The sequence below is a fragment of the Procambarus clarkii genome, chromosome 74 (genome assembly GCF_040958095.1).
Source record: "Procambarus clarkii isolate CNS0578487 chromosome 74, FALCON_Pclarkii_2.0, whole genome shotgun sequence".
Lineage (NCBI taxonomy): Eukaryota > Metazoa > Arthropoda > Malacostraca > Decapoda > Cambaridae > Procambarus > Procambarus clarkii.
The window spans coordinates 18,332,550-18,347,248 of record NC_091223.1 but is presented as its reverse complement, the minus strand read 5'-3'; the positions used below and the strand labels follow the sequence as shown (position 1 = coordinate 18,347,248).

The following is a 14,699-nucleotide window of genomic DNA, read 5'->3' as shown; positions in this document are numbered from 1 at the left end:
TGATTGTTTCTGTAGTTTAGTCATTAGGGTGAAGGCTGAGGCTTCCCCCCCCCTCAGAAAGCCAGGAGGGGAAGCGTGTTCGAACCCATTTCATTCCTCTCATTTCAGTTCGAACTCCTCATTTCATTCCTTTCATTTCAGTTCGAACTCCTCATTTCATTCCTCTCATTTCAGTTCGAACTCCTCATTTCATTTTGATCATAGAGCCTCATGATGGAAGTGTGTCTTGTCCTGTGCAGTATTGCCGATGGTGGTGGCCAACGGGTTCAGTCTGTACTGGTACTGGTTCGACGAGCGGTCGTGTGAGCCCCGGTACTGCCCGCGGCATCCACGGGTCCCCAACTACGTGTGGGTCTTCCGTGTGGCCGCCCACCTGCTGCTCCAGGCGCCCGCCCTCAGGTCAGCACCTCCAGCCTCCTCTACACAATGTTATTGAAGCTTCCAGTTGACACTGATGTGTAGGATACTGTTAGTAAACTTTGATTTGTTGTTGATAGGGAGGGAAGGGGGGGGGGAGGGGTTGTATGGCAACCTCTGGGTCTCCCTCTATCTTTTCACTCATTTCCCCCCTTTCTCCCAATTCCCCCTCCCTTCTCTCATCTCTCTTTCCCCTTTCCCCCTCTCTCTCAAGATCCCTTCTTTCTTCTTCTCTCTCTCTCCACCTTTCACTGACACTCCTCCTAAGTCCACTTTCTCACTTCTTTCTACTTCTATTCCCCTCTCTACTCTCTCTCCCTATCTCCCCCTTCTTCACCTGTATCCCCTTCTCTCAATCTCTTCAAACTTCTCCCTTATACAATCCCCCCCCTCCAACCCTCTCCCCCCTATCTCCCCTCTGTCTCTCGCTTCTCTCAGAAAATTTAATAATTAATCCACGTTCATTTTTTTTATTAATATATTAGGTACATCTGCATTTGTGCACCTCCCCTAGACTATATGAAGGAGAGTACAGTGTGTGTCAAAAAGCTAGCTACGTGGTGCTAAAAATTCCCCATCACACAAGATGGTTAGTCATACAGAGGCACGTGATAAGCAGTCTGTACCGGCAGACTCTGGGAGCATTATAAGGATATCATGAACACAAGAGTGAATAAGGCAGCAGTGATACTAAATGTCCCGTCTCGTTCATTTTTTTCGAATGAACAACTCTAAGGACTCCGCCAGGCACCTTTCATATATTATATGGGTGGCGGGGGGGGGCTCCTCACAATTTACAATTATTACTTAACCTATCAACGGTATAGGTTAAGTAATAATTGTAATTAAGAAGCAATAACATGCTTATCTTAACATACTAAGAAGGTTAGGTGAGGTCGGTGTTTTCTATGAAGCTTTCCAAGGTAAACTAAAATATTCACAATCAATTAGTATGTCACATATGCACTTATTATATAAGCCAATATTGACTATAAGCAAGTGCGAGAACGGGTTGCACAATTAGGTCTCCCCCTCTTAATAAGACCAATAGGACCGGCCCGGACCAGACTATATGTATGTATATATATATATATATATATATATATATATATATATATATATATATATATATATATATATATATATATATATAAATTAATGCGTAAGTATCCACACACAGAAAACTAAAATAATCTGAGCACTTTCGTGACTTGGCAAACTCTCACAAAATACAGTAGACATGATACAAAGGTGTAGGCTTATGTAGCCTCCTCCTCCTCCCTCCCTACACGTGAGTACACTACGAAGCATGAATAGTTGACCAGACCACACACTAGAAGGTGAAGGGACGATCGACGACGTTTCGGTCCGTCCTGGACCATTCTCAAGTTGATTGTGAACTTGAGAACTCACAATCAACTTGAGAATGGTCCTCGACGGACCGAAACGTCGTCGTCCCTTCACCTTCTAGTGTGTGGTCTGGTCAACATATCCACACTTCATAACTGGTCACATAATTAACCTCACCAGGTTTAACCAAACATTGAAATTATGAAGATTGAGGTTCGGGGAGGTTGTCAAGTGCATGACGAGGAATGAGTAGTTGTTGTTGTTGTTATAGATTCGCTACCTGGAACAAAATGTTCCAAGTAGCACGGGCTATGGTGAGCCCGTATTTGAATGAGTAGTGTCCCCGATAGGCAGGCGGACATCATCTACTACGGGACGAAAAGCACGGCGGAGACGGCGCTGCAGGAGGCGCTGGTGGACGAGGTGATGGAGGCCGCCCTCGTCTCCTCGCCGCAGGACCTAGGCAGCGACGCCCTCAAGGACGCCCGCAGCTTGGGTTCCTCCTCCAAGGGCCTTAGTCGCAGCTCCACCGCCGCTAGCAAGCGACCCGTATCAGGTACTTATGAACCAAGTAGTTATCATGCTCCTTGTGGTCATTACCCCCTTTTTCATATAAGTAGTAGTAGTAGGCATCCATCAGTCTCAGGAGACTGTGGAGTTGCGCTCTAGTTGTCGGTCTGAAGTGGCCTCTCCAGGGCGCAAAGCCAGGGTAGGTTGAAACGAGGGAGAAGCTGTCACCCATGCAGCAGGTACCGCCCTCTCCACGGCGCCGTGTGAAACTACAAGTCATGTGAATGTGTTGCAGCGTGTTCGGTGAGGACCGGAGGGATGTGCTCCCCGGGCGGCTACGTCGCCCTGTGGATCCACGCCGAGAGAGACGCCGCCAACGTGGAGCTGCTGCTGGCGCTGGTGCAGGACGCCCCCCTCCTTATTCTCCACCTCTACGTCGTGGCCCACACTCTACCCAGCCAGGCACTCCAGGGGCACATCAGCGACACGCGTGAGTATCCGGTAGGGTACCCAGCAGGGTATCTGGCAGGGCACCCGGCAGAGTACCCGGCAAGGCACCTGGCAGTGTACCCAGCAGGGCATCCGACAAGAGGGACAAAGGGCGCATATAGGGTATTTCGCCTCTTAAAACGGATTTCTTCTTCTATTAATACCTAACCTAGTCTAGTATAATATTTAGCCTAGCCTTACCTAACCCAAATTTGCCTAATACTATCTTATCCAGCCTGACTTAATGATTTGTAGTTACGATTTGACCCGAGTGGGGTAGTTTAGATAATTTATCACATATCTCCATTCGTAGGTTATTACACGCCTGAATGCGTTTGGGGGATGTAAGTAACCAATAGGCCCTCTTTTGTTTTGTTTTTGTGATGGTCAGGCTGCAATTATCCACCTGAGCTACACTAAAGTTTCAATAGCCTTGAGAGAGGCTATTGAAGCCTCAATTACTTTTTGAGAGGCTATTAGCCTCGGCTCTTTTTGAAAGTTTATTAGCCTCAGTTCTTTTCAAATAATACAAAGCAAATGTTCTAACAATATCCCAAGAGGTGCATACAATAATGAGGCGGATTGCAAATAACATAACAGTACTGTATAATATTAATTATGATATTTAGAAATATCTCACCATTATTCTAATGGTCTTAGTGAGCGGTGGATGAAGGATTACAGATATAATGGGTTACGGAAGTGGACCTCAGTGTTCTATTACCTAAGAAAGTTAACATTAATGATAAATTAGTTACAGCAGGTAAAATTTGCTTTAAAACTTGTTTCCAAATTGATTATATTTTCTCGTATTCAATTACCGTGATGTTGAGGACAGAGCTGGACTCTTACCTCACTGGAATTGTTTTTTTCTTTATTAAATAATATACAATATAAAAATCATATTTACATCAATGTACGAGGGGAAAATGCTACATTATATATAGTTTATATAATTCTCAGTAAACAATTTGTTCATATCATCATAGAGCATGAGCCGTAAACTCCAAATGTTATATATGATCCTGCCTCGCAAGAACTTCAATATTCTGTCTACTGAGTAACCCTCCTGCCTGTCTATCCACACACAACAAATGTAATCAGAAACTAACATAATTGTTGTATTCTTAATTTTCTTGCATTTCATGTCAATATGAAACATTAAAATCCTCATTAACTCCACACTAATGCTTGGTCCACATAAAGGTTTAAGAGTGTCTGTAATCCAGTTTACAAGAACAAATTTCTGCTTACAGAAATAAAAATAGATGCATATTATTCTCAATTTCAGTACATTGGTCACACCTTTTGTTGTCCTCAGTGCCCAACATCAACAACCTATCATTTGTAGGGAAGGTCTCATGAATATAGTGTTACAATAGTTCACGTTGTTATGGGGCAAAAAATTTAACATAAAGGTTTGCCCATATTATTCGCCAGTTAAAGAGTGGATTGATTTTGACCAGACCACACACTAGAAGGTGAAGGGACGACATGTGGTCTGGTCAACTTACTTTAGATACGTTATTGTGACTATTTACCTGTAAAGAGTGGATATTCCTCTACTTTAGGAACTATTATGTGGGAGCGGAACTGGAAAGTTGTTTATATTTAATTGTTACAATAATAAGGGGTGGAAAAAGGGCGCAAAGCCCTCAATCACAATGAAATATCTCTCTCTCTCTCTCTCTCTCTCTCTCTCTCTCTCTCTCTCTCTCTCTCTCTCTCTCTCTCTCTCTCTCTCTCTCTCTCTCTCTCTCTCTCTCTCTCTCTCTCTCTCTCTCTCTCTCTCTCTCTCTCTCTCTCTCTCTCTCTCTCTCTCTCTCTCTCTCTCTCTCTCTCTCTCTCTCTCTCTCTCTCTCTCTTTCTCTCTCTCTCTCTCTCTCTCTCTTTCTCTCTCTCTCTCTCTCTCTCTCTTTCTCTCTCTCTTTCTCTCTCTCTTTCTCTCTCTCTTTCTCTCTCTCTCTCTCTCTCTCTCTCTCTCTCTCTCTCTCTCTCTCTCTCTCTCTCTCTCTCTCTCTCTCTCTCTCTCTCTCTCTCTCTCTCTCTCTCTCTCTCACTACAGTGGTGATGCAGCTGCTGTCGGTAACAATGTCTCTGCTGACGCTGGCGTGGTCGGTGGCGTCGTTCGTGCGAGCCAGCCGCCTGACGGAGCCCTCACTGGGGAACCTCAGCATCCTGGACCTCCTGCTCCTCACCCTCTCCCACTTCTGCTCCATCGCCCGTCAGGTGAGTGGGCCGGGCGGCCTCTCCTCCACCTGCCGCACTCACTACAATCCTACAATCATTAGCGAACGAAGACTTTTATTTGATTATTGTTATATTTTTATTAATTTTGGTGTCATTTGTCTGTTATCAATGTGATAAATTTGTACTTTGATTTATTGTTATTATTATTATTGATTTTATTTTGGGGTTGGGTTCTATGTGAGGTGCTGGTCCCTCGGCGCTCGATAATAATGTTCTTGATTGTTGGAAATATAAAGTCAACTTTCTCTGCAACTAAATCAAACTTGCAATGCATTTGAATTTACCTGAGGGACGCCATCTCTAAATGGCCTCGACGGTTACAGGAAGCTGGTGGCTTGTCAAAGGTTCCCTTATTATTCCAGGGGAACTTTTTCCAGTTGAATTTTGAATTCAGCTGAATTTCTGTGTTTACACACAGAAATCACAATTGCGTGATGCATCAAATGAAGAAATCCACAAGGGCCGTAATCCACATGGTCAAATCTTTTGACCATGTCGTAGCTCAGTCGATTAAGGCAGCGTCTGGGATGCTCTCGGACGCAAGGTTCGAATCCTCGTCACGGCCCCTGTGGATTTGCTTCAACTGGAGTGTTTGTTGTCTTGGCATTTACGGCTTCGGCAGGTAGGCGGTTCCATAGGTTTATTTCCCTATGAGTGAAAAAGCATCATCAGTTTTCTGTCCTGCATTGTGGCTTGTCGAGCTTAAAGCTGTCGCCTATTTTGTAAGTTACATTGGAGCTTTTTATAGAAGTGGTCTGGATTAGTATCATCCAGTATCAGTAATAATAGTATCAGTAATAATTGTAATTACGAAGCAACTTATTGCTTCGTAATTACAATTATTACTTAACCAATTATAGGTATAGGTTAAGTAATAATTGTAATTACGAAGCAATAAGATGCTTATCTTAACATACTAAGAAGGTTAGGTAAGGTCGGTGTTTTCTATGAAGCTTTTCAAGATAAACTAAAATATTCACAATAAATTAGTATGTCACATATGCACGTATTTAATAAGTCAATATTGACTATAAGAAAGTGCGAGAACGGGTTCGTATATTGTATATGTCTGCAGTCAAGATATATATTCACTGAAAATTCTCGATTAATGGCACTTTTGAGAGTTTATTTGATAGTCGAAGATTATTTTCAACACTGTCTTTATTTACTGTAAGCTTAGGAAAGGCGTTAACATTATCAGGCTCCTGCAGGCCAATGTGAGAGTGATCCACAATAACTTGAATGTGACTCCCCTTACATTCCCCCATATATACCCACATATATCTATGCCTGGCACCGGAGACAAGCATGATACAATTTGACTGTAAATTATGTATTGCTAGTAATGAGGAACGAGAGTCAGAGATGATTAAGCTGTGTCCTGCAGCTTTTTTTATATAATAATTTTGAGTGCTCCAAGAATAGCCAACAGTTTTAACTTGCAAGGTGAGTTAATATTATTATTAATCCTATTAATAAAAGCCTATATAAAAACCCTATAAAAATCATAGGATGATGAATAATAGCATCACTTCCTGTAACTGAACAACCCGTTCTCGCAAATTTAATAAGTCAATATTGACTTATTAAATATGTGCATAGGTGACATACTTAACATAATAGATACCCTTAAAAAGATTCATAGAAAACACCGACCTTACCTAACCTTGTTAGTATCTTAAGATAAGCATCTTATTGCTTCGTAATTACAATTATTACCTAACCTATAATAGGTATAGGTTAAGTAATACTTGTAATTACGAAGCAATAAGATGCTTATCTTAAGATACTAACAAGGTTAGGTAAGGTCGGTGTTTTCTATGAATCTTTTTAGGGGTATCTATTATGTTTAGTATATCACCTATGCACGTAGTTAATAAGTCAATATTGACTTTACGAATTTGCGAGAACTGAATTGAGAATCCATCAGTGTATATGGTCTGTGTGATACTTCTTTAAGATTATATATTGTGTGTGTGTTCTTAATTTAGGAGGAAGCTGAGCATGAGAGTTATGTGATTAGTTTCATGCTGCGGTATGTAGTGTTCATGATGTCAAAAGGTGTTATCTCAACCTGTCCTCCTGCAAAGAACGTCGCTTTTCGATTGTATGGGGGTTAAATACCCCAGTTGTTGTTGTTATAAATTCAGCTACTCAGAACAAGTTCCAAGTAGCACGGGCTATGGTGAGCCCGCAAAAAAGATTACGGGCTCTAGATGGGCTAAAAGATTACGGGATTATGGGATTAAGAATACCCCAGAATTTCCACCTCTTTTAAGGCTCTGTGTGTGATGCAGTTGGTTTAGTGTGTACCTGCTATGCCAGTGTTGTGAAGCATCTGTGTTGGTTCAAGTCTCCTGGTGTGTGTGTCCAAAGTTGTTAACTTCAAACTTGTGGTTTAGGCAAGTTAGTATATATATATATATATATATATATATATATATATATATATATATATATATATATATATATATATGTCGTACCTAGTAGCCAGAACTCACTTCTCAGCCTACTATGCAAGGCCCGATTTGCCTAATAAGCTAAGTTTTCATGAATTAATTGTTTTTCGACTATCTAACCTACCTAACCTAACCTAACCTAACTTTTTCGGCTACCTAACCCAACCTAACCTATAAAGATAGGTTAGGTTAGGTTAGGTAGGGTTGGTTAGGTTCGGTCATATATCTACGTTAATTTTAACTCCAATAAAATAAAATTGACCTCATACATAATGAAATGGGTAGCTTTATCATTTCATAAGAAAAAAATTAGAGAAAATATATTAATTCAGGAAAACTTGGCTTATTAGGCAAATCGGGCCTTAAATAGTAGGCCGAGAAGTGCGTTCTGGCTACTAGGTACGACATATATATATATATATATATATATATATATATATATATATATATATATATATATATATATATATATATATATATGCGGAAAATCCACAGAGAAATATGAAATAAGGTGAACGTTTCGGCTTGTTAAAGCCTTTGTCAACACCAGACTGACCAATATATATATATATATATATATATATATATATATATATATATATATATATATATATATATATATATATATATAATGTAAATAAATAATCTACATTAAGTTTAACTTGTGTATAATGCAACTCTATACAAAAAATTTAATTTCCGGAGCTCGGATGAAATCATTTTATATCTGCATGGAATATTTGCTAGTGGAAAATACAGTGATTTGGTGAGCAACACACGATAAACAATATAAGGTATTTGTGTTGTAGGTGATGAGTTTCTCGCTGTTTGCTTCCAAGCTGGTGGTGGCATTCTTCATCACTGTGACCGTCCACTGGCTCGTCATGTCCTCATGGATACTCATACAGGTAGGTCACTCACTGCCCTGACTTCTCGTATCTTAATTCCTGGGTCCTCACTAGGATATGTTACTCAGACAACTGGCTCCTCATGTCCTAACTTCTCACACAGGTAAGTCACCTTGTCCTCCTAATTCCTCTAACTATATATATATATATATATATATATATATATATATATATATATATATATATATATATATATATATATATATATATAAAATATTTAATGTCGTACCTAGTAGCCAGAACGCACTTCTCAGCCTATTATGCAAGGCTCGATTTGCCTAATAAGTCAAGTTTTCATGAATTTATGTTTTCGACTACCTAACGTACCTAACCTAACTTTTCGGCTACCTAACCTAACCTATAAAGATAAGTTAGGTTTGGTTAGGTAGTATTGGTTAGGTTCGGTCATATATCTACGATAATTTTAACTCCAATAAAAAAAATTGACCTCATACATAATGAAATGGGTAGCTTTATCATTTCATAAGAAAAAAATTAGAGAAAATATATTAATTCAGGAAAACTTGGCTTATTAGGCAAATCGGGCCTTGCATAGCAGGCCGAGTACGACGTTCTGGCTACTAGGACAACATATATATATATATATATATATATATATATATATATATATATATATATATATATATATATATATATATATATAATACATACATACATATTGTCTGCACCACCAAATATCTTCCAGAAATCTTAGCATAGTATCCCAAGTTTGCCTATTGTACTCCACGCCCTTTCCTCCCCGAAGCCTACTGTATGGGCGCGGGGGCGCATTATCGTTTAACTAAGAACTAGATGTAACTCATGACCACAAATGAAAATTTCGTAGATTAAAGAACATTTTAGTCCAGCTCCTGAATACATTGTAAGACTGCAACATTTCAGCCACGGAATGGGTATGGGGTGCATAACCTAATTTCTCTTTCAATTTTACTTTCAACTTTACGCCGCGGCAGCTGCTGTGCTTCCCGCGGACCACCTGCACCAGGGCCTTCTTCTCCCACGACCGGCAGCGGGGCCTCTGTCACTGGCTCGATGACGTCTTCTACAGCGCCGTGATGGGTCTTGTCTTCCTCTTCACCTTCATCGACGTGGGCGGCATCGCAGCCAGGACCCAGAACCTCCTGTATCACGTCATGACCCTCGTGGAGGAGATGATCCTGCTGGCTATATGGTGGGTACTGTGGGTTTTCTTCTCGAATTAAGCTACATTGTACACATGACGGTTGGCTGGCGGGTTTTTTTTAACCTACCTAACCTTACCCAAATCTCCCTTACCTAACCGAACCCAACCTAACCTAACCTAACCCAGCCTAATCTAACCCAATCTAACTTAACCCAGCCTAACCTAACCCAGCCTAACCTAACCCAGCCTAACCTAACCCAGCCTAGCCTAACCTATCCCAGCCTAGCCTAACCTATCCCAGCCTAATCAAAGCTAATACATCCCAACTATACTATATATACGGTTTTGTTAATGGGGAAACGAGCTTTGTTGAACTGTCTTGTGAACTATTTGACCATATCCGTTTCTCCCGTATTTAGACTTAACTGCAAAGTCTTTGCATCATCTTTGATTCCTGATCTAACCCATTTTTTCTCGTCTGTATCAATATCTACATCCAGTGAACTGTTTCGAACTCTGCTTTATCTCTTTGAGTACACCTTTCATTATGTGCTTTTTCTGTTTCAAAACTTTCTTCCTTTCCCCTAATAGTTATTGTGATTTCATTTCATCGAACAAATATCATCGTTTAGATTAATCGTCTGCTAACGTTTGACTTGTGTAGGCTATATATTTTGATTTCTTAGTCCATCAGGCTATACATTTTGATTTCTTAATCCATCAGGCTATATATTTTGATTTCTTAGTCCATCAGGCTATACATTTTGATTTCTTAATCCATCAGGCTATATATTTTGATTTCTTAATCCATCAGGCTATACATTTTGATTTCTTAATCCATCAGGCTATATATTTTGATTTCTTAATCCATCAGGCCCATTTTGATTTCTTAATCCATCACCGCCTTCATACTTTCATTACTACCTTGCATACCTTTGCCTGTTGTGTAACCCATAACTTCTCTTGCAACACCTCTCAAAAAGCCATATGTGGTCTGCAATAACAAGGTGTGTGTGTGTATGCAGGTTGGTGTGGGTGAGCGGGTGGTCTTGGTATCACTGGGCTCCTCTGGTCCTCTCGCCTGTCCTCTTCTGCCTGAGCCTCATCTTTGATGCCCTTTTCACCGCCCATGCCAAGCCCAACCAGTGCCTCCTCCTCAACTCCTCACCCAGGGCGGTGTGACCTCAGAAGCCACTCAGAACCTGTCCACAGTCCCTACCATCCAGCAGTTAGTTGGTCCTACCCCTCTACACCTCCTGCTTACCTCCTCGCCCAGTGCTGAGTGATCCAACGTCAAAGATTCCTACAGCCCTTCCGGAATTGTTATCACCCTAACGTCCTCTGCCACTCAAACGCCCGTCCACAGGCTGGGCTGGCCTTACTGTCATCGTCAGTGCCGGATCTCTGGGCCACGCTGTCTACATTTATACTGTAATGCTCCGTCCATTGTTCGCTATGTTCACTGTCCAGTCCGTCCAATGGTTCACGTATTGATGCAACCTTTTGTCCCTCCCTCTTTCTTTAATGTGCTTCCATCTTTTTGCATTCCTCCACTCCCTCTCTCCCATACCGGTTCTCATTAACTCACAGCCAAAACAACCCAACCTTCACTAGTTAAATAATCCTCCTGCCTACACTGTACCTCAGGCTACCCCCTCCTCTCAGCATGCATTCCTCAACACGTTTTATTTGTTGATATGATTACCTGTGCACCAGTTCCTGCCGATGACACCCCCGAGGGTATCCCATACTACCCCCAATTCCGTCCCCAGCTCATCCACTGCCCGCCTTCTATGCTGTATCGAGGAAATTATGTATTTTCGTGGGGGAATAATGGTAATAATGATGGTCTTGTTTACGTTTAGTAAGAAACCATACAGGTCTAGCATCTATAGCTGTAAGTATTGATCTTCATAAATTATTATGTGCATGATGATGTGGCCTTGTATGATAACTATACTGAGGCTTTAGATTTTGGAACAATATAGACTTATATTCACAATTACTAACTGTTCCAGCACTTAGACAACTGGGCTTAAAAATTTGATAAGTGCTATTATTTAAATTAAGATGATCAACAGAAAGCTAGATTTGATAATACAGTTAAAACGAAATGCCATCCCAACCACTTGGACGGCTCGGTAGAGCGACGGTCTGGCTTCTTGCAGGTTAGCGTTCAATTCCCGACTGTTCAAGTGGATGAGCACCATTTAGGCGGGGCCTATGAGCCAATCAGGCTTCGAGTCCCGCACTTGATTGAAGAAGAATAAGAAAACGAAACGCCATAATGAGTAATAATTAAAGCCTTAGTGTCATTATATTGGTCTTACCGAGGCTGATCAGACACATTAAATATTTATGTAATTTTTCAACTTTAGTGAAATAGTTTCACGGAAGACGATGACACAGAATGTGTGTGTATAAAAATGTTTGAAATTGAAGTTTATCTTTATGATGGTCTATAACGAGGTGATTTTTCCCGCCTGTAAATAACAAATCTACTTAAGTTAGGTGTTGGTCTTAAGGCCTATTACCTTCCGGAGACCACCCCAATAGCTTCCTGACCAACCAGCAAGTATAAACAAACAAACATTAGTGTGATAAACAAACATAAAAAGATTAGTGTGATCTATGTGTGTAATGTCAGCAAGTATAATTTAAAAATCAAATCAAATCAAATGTTTATTCAGGTAAAGTACATACATACAAGGTGAGATACAAACATTGATGGATTTATAGATAGAGCTAGTACATACAATGCCTAAAGCCACTATTACGCAAAGCGTTGCGGGCAGGAAATCCTTTTTATATACATCCCTTGCCACACTTTTTTATCAGTTGTCTTTAATACATTAACATGGCAGGATCACAGTTATAAGAGGATGGAGGAAAGAATCCGATCTCGCTAGGTTTTTTAAAGTAGATGTATACTGATGGAAGTGCATAGGAGAGTTTTGCACAATTTCTCTATACGTACATACACTCCTAGCGCTAGGATAGACTATTAGTTATATTTTTTACACTTCTGGTAGTGGGATAGGGAGTAGAAGACACGAGCCGAGTCATGATGTTTGAAACTACATGATGATCAAGAATGTCGAAACATATCTAGCGAATATTGATGACACGGAAATATTGTGATCAATTACATTCTGAAGTAATACAGTAACATGGTAAACTACATATGCTGAATATAATCTCTCCAGCTACTATGTTGTGCAGCATTTTATAAGTAGATTCACCGTACAGTTTCAAGTCTGCTTATAGTCTCTTAGTTGGTTATTAAGGAAAGCAATTTTGTTGTTGTTGGTGATTATAATGGTGAGTAGATGTAATGAATATGGTTGTGATAAAGGATATCATCAGTGGCACTGCCCAATAAACTCGCCCCTCGGGGCAAAATTTAAAAATTTAGGATATCATCGGACAAATATATATATAATAGGTTCTATGTTTTTGTAATTAGCGGTTATCGAAGTTATCAATAGTGCTATTTTTTCTTAATTACCGAATGTTTATGGGTATTTAGTGTGATACGTTTGTGTTTATGGTAATTTTCTCGTCTAATTTTATATGATATATAATTGTTTCTAAAAAATATATATATATATTGATTTGGGTATAATTAGATTAAAGATGTTTAATAACAAACAATTTATAAAAGCTTAGCCAAACTTGCACCGACTAAATTAAATGTAATATTACTTACGATGGTTCTCATCTTTTCAAACATGAATTAAATAAATCTCTTATAACCTAGCCCAATTTCTCCTAAGCTAAATAAATCCTACACACCTACCAAGAGTATAATTGACCTAATTAATCCTAATTTTGCGTTGAAAAAGATTTATCATTTAGTTATCTTGAGATGATTTCGGGGCTTTTTAGTGTCCCCGCGGCCCGGTCCTCGACCAGGCCTCCACCCCCAGGAAGCAGCCCGTGACAGCTGACTAACACCCAGGTACCTATTTTACTGCTAGGTAACAGGGACATAGGGTGAAAGAAACTCTGCCCATTGTTTCTCGCCGGCGCCTGGGATCGAACCCAGGACGACAGGATCACAAGTCCAGCGTGCTGTCCGCTCGGCCGACTGGCTAGTTGTCGATCTGTGTGAACTAATACGTCGATTCCGTCCAGGCTGCATCCTGAATGAAGGAATCAAAACGTTCTCCAAATGCTCGTCAATGATTCGATATATGGATACAGGAATCAATGCTGTCAAGGACTTCTAAGAATGCCATTATGATGTTCTTCATGCATCAAAGTCAATAACCCTTTGAGTGCTACTTCTACCTAATGAGGTGTATTACTCAAGCGGGTCATTTAAGACAATAACAAATAATACTTTAAATAATAGAAAACAAACATCTCTGAAGAGTAACTCATTTTGGCCATAAAGGTAGTCAGAGAGGTTCCAGTAGTTCTATCGTGTAATTCATGGGACAGGAGGTGGTTTCATTAGCCATACTGGTCACGTAACTGTGTTAATGATTTTATAACTTTAACAGCAGATTGACATCAACAAAGACCCAAAAGTGAGTCCATGCACTCGCCAAACCCCCTGTTTATGAATGAAAAACGGTTTACACACTGCTCACAATTGATTTCGTTCGAACACTTCCGGAACAAAACTGACGAATTTTGTTCGAACCACAACGCTATAAATGCTTCACCCACGAATTACAAATACAAATAATCGCCAACAGAACCTAAAAACCTAACCTAACCTATGCCTATATATGCACAATATGCTAATATAATATAATATTAATTTATAATTGAGAAAATTCCCGTTTTGAATTAACAGCATGTTAAAATTTGTGAATGTATCTTTGGGGTCGACCGCTAGATGGAATGGACTTGGTCTAAGGATGGATTGCGTCCTCATCAACAAATGCCAAATTTTGCTTATCCAGCCCCCCAAACCCCCTGTTCATGAATAAAAAAAAATTACAAACGACTCACAACTGATAACGTTCAAACATATCCACAAAAAGTGAGTCGCTGAAAATTTGTTGAATCCCAACGTTGTTAATGCATCACCAACGTAAACAGAACCTAAAACACCTAACCTAACTTTCACCTAACTATACATAGTTAGGTGAAAGCTTTAGTATATGATAATATTAATTTATTTATGGAAGCAAACATTTTTAATACACAATTCATTAA

General features: G+C 39.9%; 1 protein-coding gene across 1 annotated transcript in view; it reads left to right on the top strand.

Annotated features, from left to right (window-relative positions):
- Positions 1-13,325, top strand: part of LOC123767386 (uncharacterized) — a 35,821-nt gene extending 22,496 nt beyond the window's left edge. Inside the window, exons 5-11 of the mRNA XM_045757048.2 lie at positions 240-399; positions 2,118-2,323; positions 2,573-2,767; positions 4,832-4,995; positions 8,285-8,383; positions 9,358-9,575; positions 10,553-13,325. Coding sequence (XP_045613004.2) covers positions 240-399; positions 2,118-2,323; positions 2,573-2,767; positions 4,832-4,995; positions 8,285-8,383; positions 9,358-9,575; positions 10,553-10,709 — 1,199 coding nt within the window. The 3' untranslated portion in view covers positions 10,710-13,325. The remainder of the gene's footprint in view (positions 1-239; positions 400-2,117; positions 2,324-2,572; positions 2,768-4,831; positions 4,996-8,284; positions 8,384-9,357; positions 9,576-10,552) is intronic.
- The last annotated feature ends 1,374 nt before the right edge of the window (positions 13,326-14,699 follow it).